Source organism: Melanerpes formicivorus, unplaced genomic scaffold, assembly GCF_026170545.1.
Source record: "Melanerpes formicivorus ecotype bairdi unplaced genomic scaffold, bMelFor1.0.p_v2 SCAF_5, whole genome shotgun sequence".
Classification (NCBI taxonomy): Eukaryota; Metazoa; Chordata; class Aves; order Piciformes; family Picidae; genus Melanerpes; species Melanerpes formicivorus.
Window position 1 is genome coordinate 13,506,910 of NW_027142357.1, and position 13,988 is coordinate 13,520,897.

Below are 13,988 nucleotides of genomic sequence, written 5' to 3' on the forward strand. Positions count from 1 at the left end.
AACGGTCGTCACGAGCTCCGCGCGCGGGGTGCCTCCTGACGGGAGGCGTGAGGGGGCGGCGGGCAACGGCTCCAAGCTGAGCTTCAGGGTGGGGGTGCGGAATGGTCACCCTCGATCACCAAATAAATGGACTGAGGAGAGGGCGACACGACCGGCTGGGTGTCAGGGGAAAAAAAAAACCATCCCCAACACCTCCCCGAGAAGTATCAGCCGGCGACTTTCATGAGGCAGGGCAACGGGCCTTGCCCAGGTGGGGGAGCTCTCCTCCCCGCCCTCCGTGAAGAGAGCGAGAGACACAGCGCGTTAGTGACACCCAGAGAGGGAAGCGGGGGGAAAGCAGTGAGAGTTTCTTTTAAGTCTCCGGAGGCTTACAGATCAAGATGAAGCACAGCTATATTGAGGAATACAACAGTACCTTCCACACCGCCATGAGGGAAAAGGATGAAAAAGGTAAGGCTTAACAGTAAATATGTATCTGGTATCTATTCTCCCAAAGACTTAAATAATTTAATTCTGTTGCAAATATGCAAGCAAATAATTCTGACCTAACCATAACCCATGTGAAGTTTGCCTGAGCAATACCGAAACAACCTTTTAAAGACACTTTCAAATTAATTCCACCTGGCTTGACATTTTGAAATCTGAGACAAGTTACAACAAAACAAACAGAAACCAATTAGAATTTATCCAAATTTTAAATCACTGTGTTTTAAGAGGCAAAATAAGAACAATTTAGCTTGTAAGGCACTCTGAAAACTTGTTTACAGTACCATTGCACAAAAGCCCAGTACAGCAGCAGGAATCTGATGAAGAGAAAGCAAGGTAATTATTTACAACACTGCGACAAATAAAAGGTAGCTTTCCATAAACCCCTGTTCAGAGCTTGTGTATTATACATAATATTAGCATTGGGGAAAAAAGTTAGGCTGATGTATTTTACAGTGATTAATCCTGTGGAAACAGGGCAAACTAGTATAATAATTTCTAACTAGTTTAGAGCAGTTGTTTGTTTCATGCATGTAAAAACAATAAATTGGTGCTAACATTTGTTTTCATTAACAAGAATACTGCATTAAAGGCAAGGGTATAGAAATGCACAAAGGCATTTTGGTTAAGGCTTTGACACATGCTGCCATGTTCTGTAATGAAACATCTGCTTTGTAAACTCTTTCTAGTACTTTCTAAAACTTGTCAAGTAACTAAACAAAAAAGCTCAGTTAAAGTCATTCCATTGTGAAGATGAATGGAAAAGTACTTTGTAAAGTAGATAATTAGCCATCAAGTTCTTTATTAAATGTTATTTATGGCAACATCAAACCACAGTAATTTAAATATGCATATACTTGGACCCTCCCAAAAAGATGCACTGGAAAGGCAAAACTGGTTTGAAAAATTGATGTCATTAGGTTCATCAATTAATCTCTGCTCACCCATCTAAACAGACTACTGTACTTCACAGTGAGAAGGAATCTGGCTCTTGGCTAGCAGCACTTTGCCCAAGGGACATTTGGAAGGCAAATTTGTAGTAATAATGTCAGAAATCAAGCCATGATATTACTCAAGTTTTCATCCATACTGATGTGATGCCTAAGCACAGTTTTGCCTGATCTCCATACTTCATGAGCAAAATCATACTGATGACAGTATAAGAAAAGCCACTATCAATCCCAGGAACCCAACAACTCTGTAAATCAGACACATTACATCTGGAGAAAATGTGGTAGCAGCTTACATGGGAACACTGAGTAGTGTTCTCCCATCTCTGATAGTCAAATTCAGTACCACACTGAAAGGGAGCGGCACCCTGAATCTCTCCATTTTAATGTACAATAACAGAGCATCAGGCATAATTTAGCTCTGAAGTTTTGTGAAAATATATGCACAATAGCCATAACAATTTACAAACAGGGTTAACAGCTTCTTCCTGCAACAAAGTGAATGCCACAGAACAGCCAACAGCTGGGGATGGATGCCTCCCTCCCCACAAGATTACCGGAGCATTTTAAAAATGTCATGCACATTGAACTTTTGAATTAGTTAAATTTGCTGGATGAGCGTAACAGAACTTAAGTCCTCAACAGGGCCACAGCAGTTATTCATGTTCCCATCTTTGCTTTAAAGCAACTGAGGTAATGGCACAGAAAGTTACTAGCTCTTAAACATTCCCCTTCAAGACTTTTATGTGGGTAACTGTAACTTCACTACTAGAAAAATACAGTAATAGGTTTGTGGCTTCAGGTGATGCCTTCTTGAGAAATGGTTTTCAAACTAGGTCCTGTCTATGTCTACCAAGCGGACTTTCATCTTGCAGTACATCTGTATTTACTCACATCTACAGTGCTTTCAGTCTACCACTGTAATAGGAAAAAAATGTTGCCAAAACCCATCATCTGCGCTATTACTGCAATATCACTGAATAGAAGGTGGGTTGTGCAGAGTTTTTGTTTTGCTTTAATAAGCATTTTCTTGTAATTTTAGGAACAAGTTTCTCATTCCATCCTAACACAAAACAACAATCATCCTTTTGGGGGAAATCAATCTCCATCAAAATATGTACAAGTAGAAATATCTCCAACATCTGTGAAATAAAAGTTTCTTTAGAAAGAGCAATGAATAACACTATTGCTCTTGCCTCAGGAGATAAGGAGAACTTGCAATGCAATTCCTGTGAATGGCTTTGTAACAGTTATATATCTTGAATGTCAAGAAATTACAAGATGCACATATATCCCATTAGCAACCCAAAAAACACCCTGTATTTAGATATTTGTTACCTAACCAAACTCTTGCAACATTAAAACTTCTGTTTCTTATATCTACATCAGCTTACAAGAACTTTTTATCATCAAGATATGTGTCAAGAGAACTAAATGAAGATGAAGAAAACCAAATTGTCCCCTTTTAATACAAAATCCCTTATAACTCAATTGTTTATTCTAGCAAATAACTTTTATGGCAACTAACCCCAAATTATTTTATGCTTACTAACTTTGTGGGTTTTATGTTTCCTAACTGTTTTGTTATCATCTTCCTTACATTACTTTCCTCCTAAGGTTTATTTAAATCTATCGAGAATATTTAACCAGCTATCAGCATTAATGACAAAAGCAGATAGTTGAAGATTGTACAGTATTCAAAAAAGCACCAAATACCTGATCTTCTGCATCCACCTAGTTTCTTTGGCTTATATAGGTATTTATAAAATCCCTCAACTTTATATACTAGAGATAATCTTACTCTGTAAAATAAAAAGTATAAAACTTTTCAATCACATTCAGAATTGTTGCACACATAAAAAGCTCAAAATCAAATATATACAATATAAAAATAAGTTTGTTATTTTCTTTATGAAAGTTATAATACAGGACTGAAATGTATGTTGAGACATCAGCACAGCTGTATTTGCAGATGCTTGTTCCACACTATGGCTGGACTCTGGGTATGAGATCTCCTTGGGGATATTCCTCAATTTCAGCATGAAACATCAGTTCTAAAGGAGAAATAAAAGAATGGTATTTTCTTGTAAAAATTTCACCTGAATACAATTTCAAAATTCCCAGTAAGTGCTCTAGCATTCCCCCAAGCCTCCTGCTTTTCTTCCAAATCATAACAACAATTCAGCAATACAAAGGGCCATCCCTATCTTTAGAAAACTATTGCAGGCTCCCAAAAATTAGTGACAGTGTTGGCAGCTGATCATATGCAGTATCATTCTGCATTTGACCTGGACACTAAAACAGAACTCTAATGAAGATTGAGGGATTATTGAAGTTTTGAGAGTGTCAGACTCAAGAAGAAAGATTTCTGTTTAGAGTGTCACCAGTTTATGGATGTATCTGCTCTATGTATCACTGCTTAAGTTAGCAACACTAGAACCTGGAATATAAAGAATTGTGAATTATGTTGCTCACACCATTGTTGACCACTTGCCATCACCTCAGCAGCTCAGGCATGGGAGATAGCCTGAGGTGAGCAGTGAAAACCTCCTTGCAGAGAAACTCAGCTAGGCATGCTAAGCAACTGATGAGGTAGCTGAACTTGAAATGTATTCAGCATTTACAAAAGGACAATTTCTAATACATAAGCAGAATAAATACAAATATTCAAAATACTGTTAATTTGGTTTTTCAATGAAGAAGAGATACACTTTTATGTTTCAAAATTCATGTTGCTTCGGCCAGGACAAACAAGGCTTTTCTTTCTTTTTTTAAATTACTGGGTTTTTTTCTTCATAAAACCAAATACACCAACATCATAAGAAGTACCTGCTTTGGTAACTTGTTAGGAGATTTTTGTTTTTCCTGAGCACTAAACTGTAATACCAAATGCAGAGCACGCAGTCTGGCCAAACGACATTGTGCCTGTTGATGTTTCTTACCTTCACTGTGGTCCAGCTCTGGTCGGTAAGACAAGAAGATCCAACTTGTCCCAACTAGAATAGACACTACCAGATTCACCACAATCCATGGCTTAACAATTTCTTCCTCTGTACCTGCCGTCCTGGGAAAAGCACATCAACCTATCAGTCAGGGGTTTGCTAGCACATACAGGTTACAATAATAATTTCAGCAGAGTATCTTAACAACAAGCTTGCTAAGACAGATGTGAAAACAAACAGAACTACTTGTACAATCGTGATGTTGCAAAGGCCCGGTAAAGAGCACAACTACCAAAGACAGTGACTCAACTAGGAAACCCTATTATCTCATACAGAATGTCCATTTTTAGATTTCAACAGCAAATTCTTTTCTTAGACAAGAGAAAGAAAACAAAAATCTAAATGCATGGTTAAATTTTATTGTAGTGAAAGACACTGCACAATGTTGTCAGTCTTATCTTGAAAGTACTCCCTGATGCGGCAGCAAGGCAAGTGAACAGCAACTCAGTGAAATCTGTCTGGAAGCCAATGCAAGGACTTCTGTACAGATGCTGTGAAGTGGATGATACAGGGCTTTAATAAGCCAAACCAGCAAGTTTTCATGTAAATGCTTTTGTTATACTACTTCTGGTCTATTTTAAAAACTCATGCTACTAGAGTTTAAGTCTATCAAGTATCCACGCTTCAGAAAGTAAGTTTTGTATGAAATTTTCTAGCATGAAACAATGCTTTGTGTTTTAATGCCAGCTGTGTCTGTTAAGCCCTTGCATCCTGTGGCAGACATACTTCTTTTTCATAACATCATGATACTAATTTCTTGGGCAGGTAAGACTGTTTCCTTCAAAACCAGTGTTGACCTGCTACAGAATGTTCTGCCCTTAAACACAAAAAGGTCACCTCAGCAGAGTCCTATTTCTCTGGCAAAAGACACTCTTGAGGTTTCTGACAGGTTACATTTTCAGCATCATTCCATCAGGCTCTTGTTTGAGGTATAATGGATTTTTGACCAACATGACTGAACCAATCTCTGAGTTGCCTTTTTTCTGTGAAATTATCAATGATTCAGGACAAGCTCAGACAGAGGCATGTTTAGTATTGAAATTATTCATTAATACCTTATGTATGTTGTATAACCTTTTTAATTCCCTAGTTTGACTAAGGTTCCTAAGTGAGCTATATTATAATTCACAGAAGTGATTTCTTAAGTTTCCTACCAGATGCTGCCATTTTCCGAAGGTGGTGTGTAGAGATTAATTCTGTCGCATGTCATCTGCTGGCTTAAGGATAAGATAAGAGCGGCAAAGTACACTGGAAGAAATGGAATTAGTAGTGTCAGATATAAACTCCCAAAATACTGTTTCATCATGACACAATCACTACATTTTCTTTCCTTTCAATCCACTGACTCAAATTACATAGTCCTTTAATTCGTTCTCTCTTCTTCAACGTTCCCTGACTCATCAAAATCTGGTTTCTGCCCTATTGCAAATGGTCAGCTACATCAGAGGTGACATCTTGTGATCATGTTTTTCGCTTTGTCAGTGTTCTGTATTGAGAAGTGGGAAACTAACAGGCCCACTGATGCTATTATTGCAAATGCTTCAAAAAATATGTAGCAAAGTGTTTGTAGCTTTTGAATGCTGTTTTCAGCTGCTGAGCAAGTCACTTACTCTGAATCAGAAAATAACCAGGGAGGAAGATTTCACAAAAAAAAAAAAAAAAAACTATGGAATTTTTTTTCTATTTACTGTCTCTTCTAGACAACTTCTTATCCACTTAAAAATACTTACAGAAAGAGGCTACAGCTGCTGGGTCTAGGGTCAGAAAGCCCCTCAGTGCAATTGATGCTTTTGCCAAATCAATCCTGGTAACAAAACACAGCCCAGTAAAACAACTGTACTGTTCCTCTAACAATAGTCTATTGTTTTTTTTACTTTTTGCAAGATAACGTTCTTCTGCTTCTGTTATGGTGCCTTAACACACAACTATATCCTACACACATGGCAGTGGTCCTCATTATGTCAAATCCAAGAAAGTCCAAAACTAAAGAGGATGTTCCATGAGATTTGCAGCTTTCACACGGCGATCCTTTCTGGCAAGGAGAATATGAAGAGATCTTTCCCCTTTCTAGTCCTTACCATACATTTCAGTGTCCATACCACCAACTGAGTTATGCTATTTTAACTGCTCACATAGCTTACATCAGTACAGGAACAATGAAGAGCACTTCAGGCCTCCTCCTTGTCACCACTCTATGAAAAAGAAGTCACAATTTTTTTCCACAGCACTATCTGTAAGTGAAAGAAATGTCTATAACATCTACTCTGTTCTTTTTTTGGTCCTCTTTCTGTTCATTCCACTCTTAATACGTAATGCAGACACCTAAGCTAAGACAGCAAAACTGTTTACACATCTGTGCTGCAAAACTGCCTGGGAAATAGATTCACACACAAAAAGTAACCTGACAGAAACATTAGTAGTTTTCCACTCCTTTCCCTCACAAGGGAAAAAAAAAAAAATCAGCTCTTCCATCTAGTTCACCTCATGATCACACCAACAGCACCAGCAACACTGAAGTAAAGGCACAGGCCCTGGACAGAAATGAGTAATAAAGGTCTGAATGCCCAAATACACATTTTATCTGTAGAGCCACCCATGTGTGAAATCATGAAGTGTATCACATTAAATGATCAAGAGCAGATGAATATGTGCCATAGTAACAAGAATGGAACACGTTGCACACAATTTACATACACCTTTGAAATGCAAACATATTTTACCTGTCAAAGGCTGATACTGTACTGATAGACAGCAACAAATAGAACAAACTTTGAGCTGGGTATGCCAGTGTCTTATACTGCTCGAGCAGGTTAGAAACAGTGGAAAACTGATTTCCTGCCAAAATGTAGATAATAATAATGTTCCATACGGCATATCCAGCAAGGAAGCCATGGGTAAAGAGTCCTATCACCCTGGAAGGAAAAAAATAAATCAAAGTTTCACATCTTGAATTTGTGACAAACTACAGATAGAAAAGGCATATGAATCGATCTGTTCAACCTTGCTGCTCTAGCGTTTCCCATACTGTTTTTTCTGATCTAGTTTTAAAAATTTTAAGCAACAGGACTTCTGATTCCTACTTTGACAGGATGAGCACTTAAACCGATCCTATCACTACTTCATTACTGCAACAGAAATCAAACAATTTTAGGCACTGCCTGTAGCTTCCCAAGACCACTGTCCCTTACACTTACCATAAAGCTCTTTAAACGTGTCCTCTTGTAATTTTTTTTTATTATCTTCCTTGCTAAGAAAAAGCTGAGAAGGAAGTGCAGGCTTCCAGATAAAATACACAGAGAAAAAAATGTCTGACATCTTCCCATTCTTACCACATCATGATGCCGTATGAAGAAAATAGTATCTTTTTTTCCTGTTGTGTACAACAATATGCCCCAGTCCAATTTCACTCCTCCTTTTTCACCAACCATTTTTTTTCAGAATTATCTGAACTCAGGTATTTTTATTCTGGTCATACAGCTGATGGGCAAATCTTTCTTTTTAACATGTTTTTTCTGTAGGTCTCTAATATTTTTGTTACCAGATTAATTTCTTGATTCAGATTTTGTCTGAATCTTTGTAATACGACTTCCTTATTTACCCTCTTTGTAAGCTGCATTTCACATGTGGTGTCTAGACTAGAAAAAGATATTCTTGACAACAAATACCAAAAGCTAGATATCTGAGAAAATGTATACCTGCTACATCCCAAACCACCATTTATTACTAAAGGTGCTAACTTTGAGGGAGAAGGGAAAAAAAATCCCCACACCACAAAACCCTGTTATCTGCTTATTTACATCAATTTATCTTTCACCTGAAACTTCGGTGCACTGAAAGTGCAACATCTCTGGTTGTCCATGAAGCCTTCACATCCATAAGTACATTGATATTTTCAGTGGTTTTAATCAATTCTGCACGGTCAGCTGCCTGAAAACGCCCTGAAATGATGAGGATGTTAAGAGACTACTGTTACCTTCCATCAGCATTTCTGCATTAATACTTAGTAATGTTAAAAAGCTGTGAACACCAGAAGTTCCATTCTTCTCCCTACTTCCTACCCTTTGCCAGCTTACTTTCATGCCAGGATGCCTCTTCTCAGTGTGGTACATCCTGGTGGGTCAGGCTACGGATTTGAGAATGTGCAAAGCACTTTGCATAATTACCAAAAAATCAAAAAAACCCAGACAACCCAAAAAAATTCCACTTGAAAGACTTTCTATAATATAGTGAATGATAGCCTCTTCTCAGGGTAGTGTGATACCTGTAATGGTATCAGGTCAAATAAGCTCAGCTGGGTACTAAGAAACAGCCTATTTCACCCATGCCATGGAATTAAAAAAATTCAACCAAACATGCCAGCACAGCAACACTAACATTCACTGTTAATATTTTTTCCCCAAATAATTTTTGTTCTAGAAAACTTTTTTTAAAAGTCCTTCTCCATACTGCAATATTTGAATTTTAAATACAATAATGTTTCCGTTAATTGTGAGATAAATCACAAGATGTACTCACGATTTTTTTCAACAAACACTTTGCTGACAGGCTGGCTAATTCCAGTGGGAGCAGCAAACACAGGGTGCTGATCTAGGCTCTTTCTCTGCTCATCTTCAAGAATGTCTTCCTCCTCCACTTCCAGCTCATTGGAACAGTGTGTTTCAGCTGGCCGAGATTTCCTGTCAGCACAAAACATACAATGAGCCAGAGAAAGAATAGGAAATAAAATGGAAAACCTGAAGCTCTGCTTGTAGCTTTCTTCTCATCTGTACAGGTTCAGGAGGGGAATTTGAAATGCTGGGAGTTGACCATGTGGCACTTTGGGACATGGTCTAGTGGTCATGGAGATGTTGGGTAGGAGGTTGGACATGGTGATCTGAGAAGGCTTTTCCAGTCTTAATGATTCTATGATTCTAAGACACTTATGAACATTTTACATGTCTAACTTGACTCATAAAAACCAGGCTACTGATGTGTATAATATTAACCCCATTTATAAGTATTAAAGTTCTCTTGGAATTAGTTAACTAACTCCCTTAGGCTAGTCCTTGATTTTGATTTTTTTTTTTTCCTCCCTATTTAAATTCTTTCCTGTTTCAATAATGTAGGAAGAAATATGTATCAAGAGATAAAACTATTTGGAAAAAGAAGAAAGTGGATGCTTTTGGTAGAAAGACAACTGAAATGCTTTAAAAGCATAGTTCTGGGAGAAAGACAAATAAAAAGGATGAGAAAGTTTTACGAGAAACAGAACTCCCAATAAAAAGATAGTAAGAATGAAAGAAAGCAGTTACATGTGACTTGAAATAGGCTCAAAACTGTAATGTATCCAGCTATACATAAAACAAACAAAGGAGTAAGGTTACCTCTTAACCCTGGTAAGATCTGCATGCATAGTATTTATTGTACAGGCTGAATGGTTGTGTGGCGTTTAAGGTTTTACATTTTTGTAGTGACAATGTAAAATACTACTCAGTCACACTGATTTTCAGTTATTCCAAATTTTGATTTTTGTCTCACTTTGTTCTTTTTTTCTGTTTGCGGATCACTGTTTCTTCAGCTTCAGGGACATCCATGCCATTCCCATTCTGAAATAAGGATGCAACATTTTGCTGGGTAAAAGAGGTCTCAGAATCTGAAGATTTAAAATAAACCACATTCAATTTTTACAGCTTTCATAAAAATGGAAATACATTCACTTACATAAATGAATAGTTATTATATAAATATAGTGGCAAAACCTGATGATCTTCTGAGGTTTGAGTGAGACTAAGGATCTATTGCTGTATTGCCATTATCTGCATGAATGTGTGTACCTTATGGAATCTGCCATCAGTAACTGAAACTGAAGTACCAGTAGTCTTACTCGGCGATTACTTTCAGCTGTTTTAAGTACAGAAGCATATAAAAAGTCTTAAAATACAAATTGGCCAATCGTATTTCTGTGTTACCAAGTTTTATTTGGTGCTCTTTCCAATCTACAATCATTTCACATACCAGTAGGTACTTTCTTTTTCTTGCGTTTCCTCTGAGGGACATCATGAGGTTCAGGAGTTAGAGGCTCACTGCTTTCGGACTGCCTACGAACTGCTGCTTGGACGATGCCATCTAAAAAACAGATTAAAAGAGCCAGCAACCTTAATTCAGAGCTGCTGAGAAACAGGAAAGAAAAAGATGCTTTTTGCTGCACTGTGCAGAATATCTGTATTTGCCCATCTTACAGCTGAGATGAAAATGTATTGGCTAGGAAGTGTAAGAGTTAGGAAGCAAACATTTTAAGTAAGACTATGCAAAGATGATAGCTGACAACTCTCCTTTCCCTCTGGCAGTTACATGCCCAGAAGGAAATTTAAATATCCAAGAAGTAGCACAGTTCCATTTGGGCAAACTACAGAGGACTGATTGAAAGAAATCTACCACAGCAAAGAATGATACCTCTGTATTTTGTCATTCTACAGGCAAAAATGAGATTTGTTAAATGTTTTATCTTTGTTTATTCAAAAATTCAAGCACTTATAGAACAAGCAGCTTACAGCTGGAAATGACTATTCAGTGAAGTTGTCAACACATTTTAGAAAGTTAAAAATAGCAGGAATAAAGGAACTCTTTCAGTTCAGTATTGAGTCATGCAGTATTAGCAATATGGGGAATGAACCTAGGGAGAAAACACAAGAGGATGGAATCAGTCATTTCACAGAATCACAGAATCACCAAGGTTGGAAGAGACCTCAAAGATCATCAAGCCCAACCTGTCACCACAGACCTCATGACTAAACCATGGCACCAAGTGCCACGTCCAATCCCCTCTTGAACACCTCCAGGGATGGTGACTCCACCACTTCCCTAGGCAGCCCATTCCAATGGCTAACAACTCTCTCAGTGAAGAACTTTCTCCTAACCTCAAGCCTAAACTTCCCCTGGCACAGCTTGAGACTGTGTCCCCTTGTTCTGGTGCTGGGAGAAGAGACCAACCCCCTCCTGGCTACAAACACCCTTCAGGTAGTTATAGACAGCAGTAAGGTCTCCCCTGAGCCTCCTCTTCTCCAGGCTAAGCAATCCCAGCTCCCTCAGCATCTCCTCATAGGACTTGTGCTCGAGGCCTCTCCCCAGCCTCATTGCCCTTCTCTGGACACATTCATGTGTCTCAATGTCCTTCTTAAACTGAGTGGCCCAGAACTGGACACAGTACTCAAGGTGTGGCCTAACCAGTGCTGAGTACAGGGGCACAATGACTTCCCTGCCTCTGCTGACCACACTATTCTTGATGCATGCCAGGATGCCATTGGCCTTCTTGGCCACCTGGGTACATTGCTGGCTCATATTTAGGTGGCTGTCAATCAGCATGCCCAGGTCCCTTTCTGTTTGGCCACTCACCAGCCACTCTGACTCCAGCCCCAGGTAGCATTACAGGCTTGTTATAAAATGACACCACCACTTTGGGGAAAAAGGCTGCAGCCATTCAATACATAAAAAATGTTTAAAAAATCATCTGAGAACACTACTGAAGAATAGAATACATGTATCTGTCAGGAGCTCAGCTACAGCACAGCTTTCACTCAGGATTATAAAGAGTTTTCATTCTTGGCTGGACATTACCTAATGGAGTCTTTCCTTTGGGTTTCCTTTTTTTGGGGCGACTGAGTGGAATTTCATCTGTAGAACATAAAAAAGAAGTATAGGTGCATGACATGAAGAAATGTCCACTTTTTTTTTTTTTTTTTTCCCCCCAACAGCTGTTTTCTATTGCTAGTTAAGAAAGGGATTCCCTTTTAGAAGTGAAGACATCCTTCACCTTTTGTAATTAACTTGACAATTCACCATTTCACATAAGCAGGAGTACAGAAGATGGCAAGAAAACAGGGTAAAAAATCTGTCGTTAAGTGCAAAAGAGGCTAAATAGGCACATGCACTTATGTTAAGCAAAAAATTGAAATATTCTGAATAGTGCTCTGAAGAATAAACTTCTTGTTTAGAGCAGAGTGACAACATTTTGATTACCTTGATTCAGAAATAGCGAAGAGTAAAGAGAACAAAGAATAACAGCAGACAGCTATAGCAATGGCAGCACAGGTATCCATACAATTCAAATAATCAGCCTACATTTAGGAAAGTTACAAGGCTTTAAAGAGAGGTGAAGTGATGCCAAAAGGAGGTACCAGTATTTATGATTCCCAGGAATGCCAGAATAACTCACCTTGGTTTCCACTTCACATTTAAGGAGAAAAGGTGTCGAAGAGCAGTGTAAAAGGAACAAAGATGATAAAAAAAAGTTGATTTTCAATCAATTAGAATTCACAACGGTGACATTCACACTGCTGCTTTTGTGATTCCTTATCCCCACTCCTAGTTCTCTTTATGAACAGTTGTAAACAGCAGGAAGGGAAGCAATCCCCAAGGCTCAACACTGGTCATGACTATGCAGAGTTTCTTAATTGCCTATCTGGGGATCAGATTAAAAGCTTTAATCACCTGGCTATTAAAACTTGTCTTACTGCCTTATATGTAACAAGCCAACAAAAGTTACGAAACATTTGAGCACATAGATTACTAAAGGGACACTATCTTTACATGTTCTAAGTTGGGAACATCACATTTGCTTTTAGGTATACTTTGAAGGAATTCTGAAGTATCATGCCATAAAACCTATCTTTCCTTCCACACAAAAACCCCCACAAACTGTATTTCTCCCCACACCATGTCAAAGTAGTAAATATCTACATCTGTATTCAAGAATATCTGGTCTAATTTCAGAAATTCTTGTTCTGAAAGACTTGTGAATCAAACTGAAGAATGTGAAACAAAACAAAAGGAAGAAGAGAATGGAAAGAAGGACACCAATCTAAAGTAAATGTTAATAAAACTAAAGTAGCTATTTAAGACTTTTTAAAGAGTTTCTCATCAGAGTATTAAAACTGAGGTAACACAGTAAAATTTCTGGGCCTCTGTAATACTTTAAAATGCTTTGTATTCCTTGTAAGGCACTCTAGGACAGCAAGCTAGCAACAAAGTCAATTATATTTGAAGCCCTTAACTACTTAGATGTTTATTCAACTTACTAATTTCATTACTTGTAACAACACTGCAGTACAGAACAATGATCGATTCCATATAAAGAACCGATTTTTACCTTGGCACTGGAGGGAGGGCACGAGGTGGGCACTAAAAGAGAGAGACAAAAAGTCAACTAATGTCACTGTGAAACCACTTCTCAGAAAACAGGTGTTTTCACAAAGGGTCATAATACACTAAGTCTGTTTTGCTTGTATGCCTCTTAAATAGCTAGAGACTCCTGATGGAGAGGTTATCTGAAAGTAATATGTAAAAGATACAAGAATAATATGATTTTACCATAGTTCTGACAGGACTCATTAGCGACATGTACCTAACAGTTGTGTGAAGCATAACCTGTGTTTCAACTTTACTTGAGTAATTTTCACTTTTCACGTAAGGTACTGCTTTCATTGGAAAGCTGATTAGCCATTCTGTGTAAAAACAAAAATTATGCATTCCGTATTCTTGCACAGAATACACTGTGAGCTGAATATTTTCTATC

At 38.1% G+C, this 13,988-nt stretch overlaps 1 protein-coding gene across 2 annotated transcripts; it reads right to left on the reverse strand.

Moving 5' to 3' along the window:
• Positions 1-676: 676 nt before the first annotated feature.
• On the reverse strand, positions 677-12,832 carry TMEM237 (transmembrane protein 237). Of its 2 annotated transcripts, XM_068138308.1 has the most exons (11): positions 12,630-12,832; positions 12,032-12,088; positions 10,433-10,543; positions 9,956-10,023; positions 8,954-9,114; positions 8,253-8,376; positions 7,159-7,350; positions 6,169-6,242; positions 5,593-5,686; positions 4,379-4,500; positions 677-3,490 (listed from the first exon to the last, which is right to left on the reverse strand). In XM_068138308.1, exons 3-11 carry the CDS (start codon positions 10,475-10,477, stop codon positions 3,423-3,425), a joined length of 948 nt encoding a protein of 315 aa, XP_067994409.1. In that variant the 5' UTR covers positions 10,478-10,543; positions 12,032-12,088; positions 12,630-12,832; the 3' UTR covers positions 677-3,422. The 2 variants fall into 2 exon arrangements, with proteins under 2 accessions (XP_067994409.1, XP_067994408.1); XM_068138307.1 differs by lacking the exon at positions 12,630-12,832 and having other exon boundaries at positions 9,956-10,070; positions 12,032-12,404.
• Between the last annotated feature and the right edge of the window lie 1,156 nt (positions 12,833-13,988).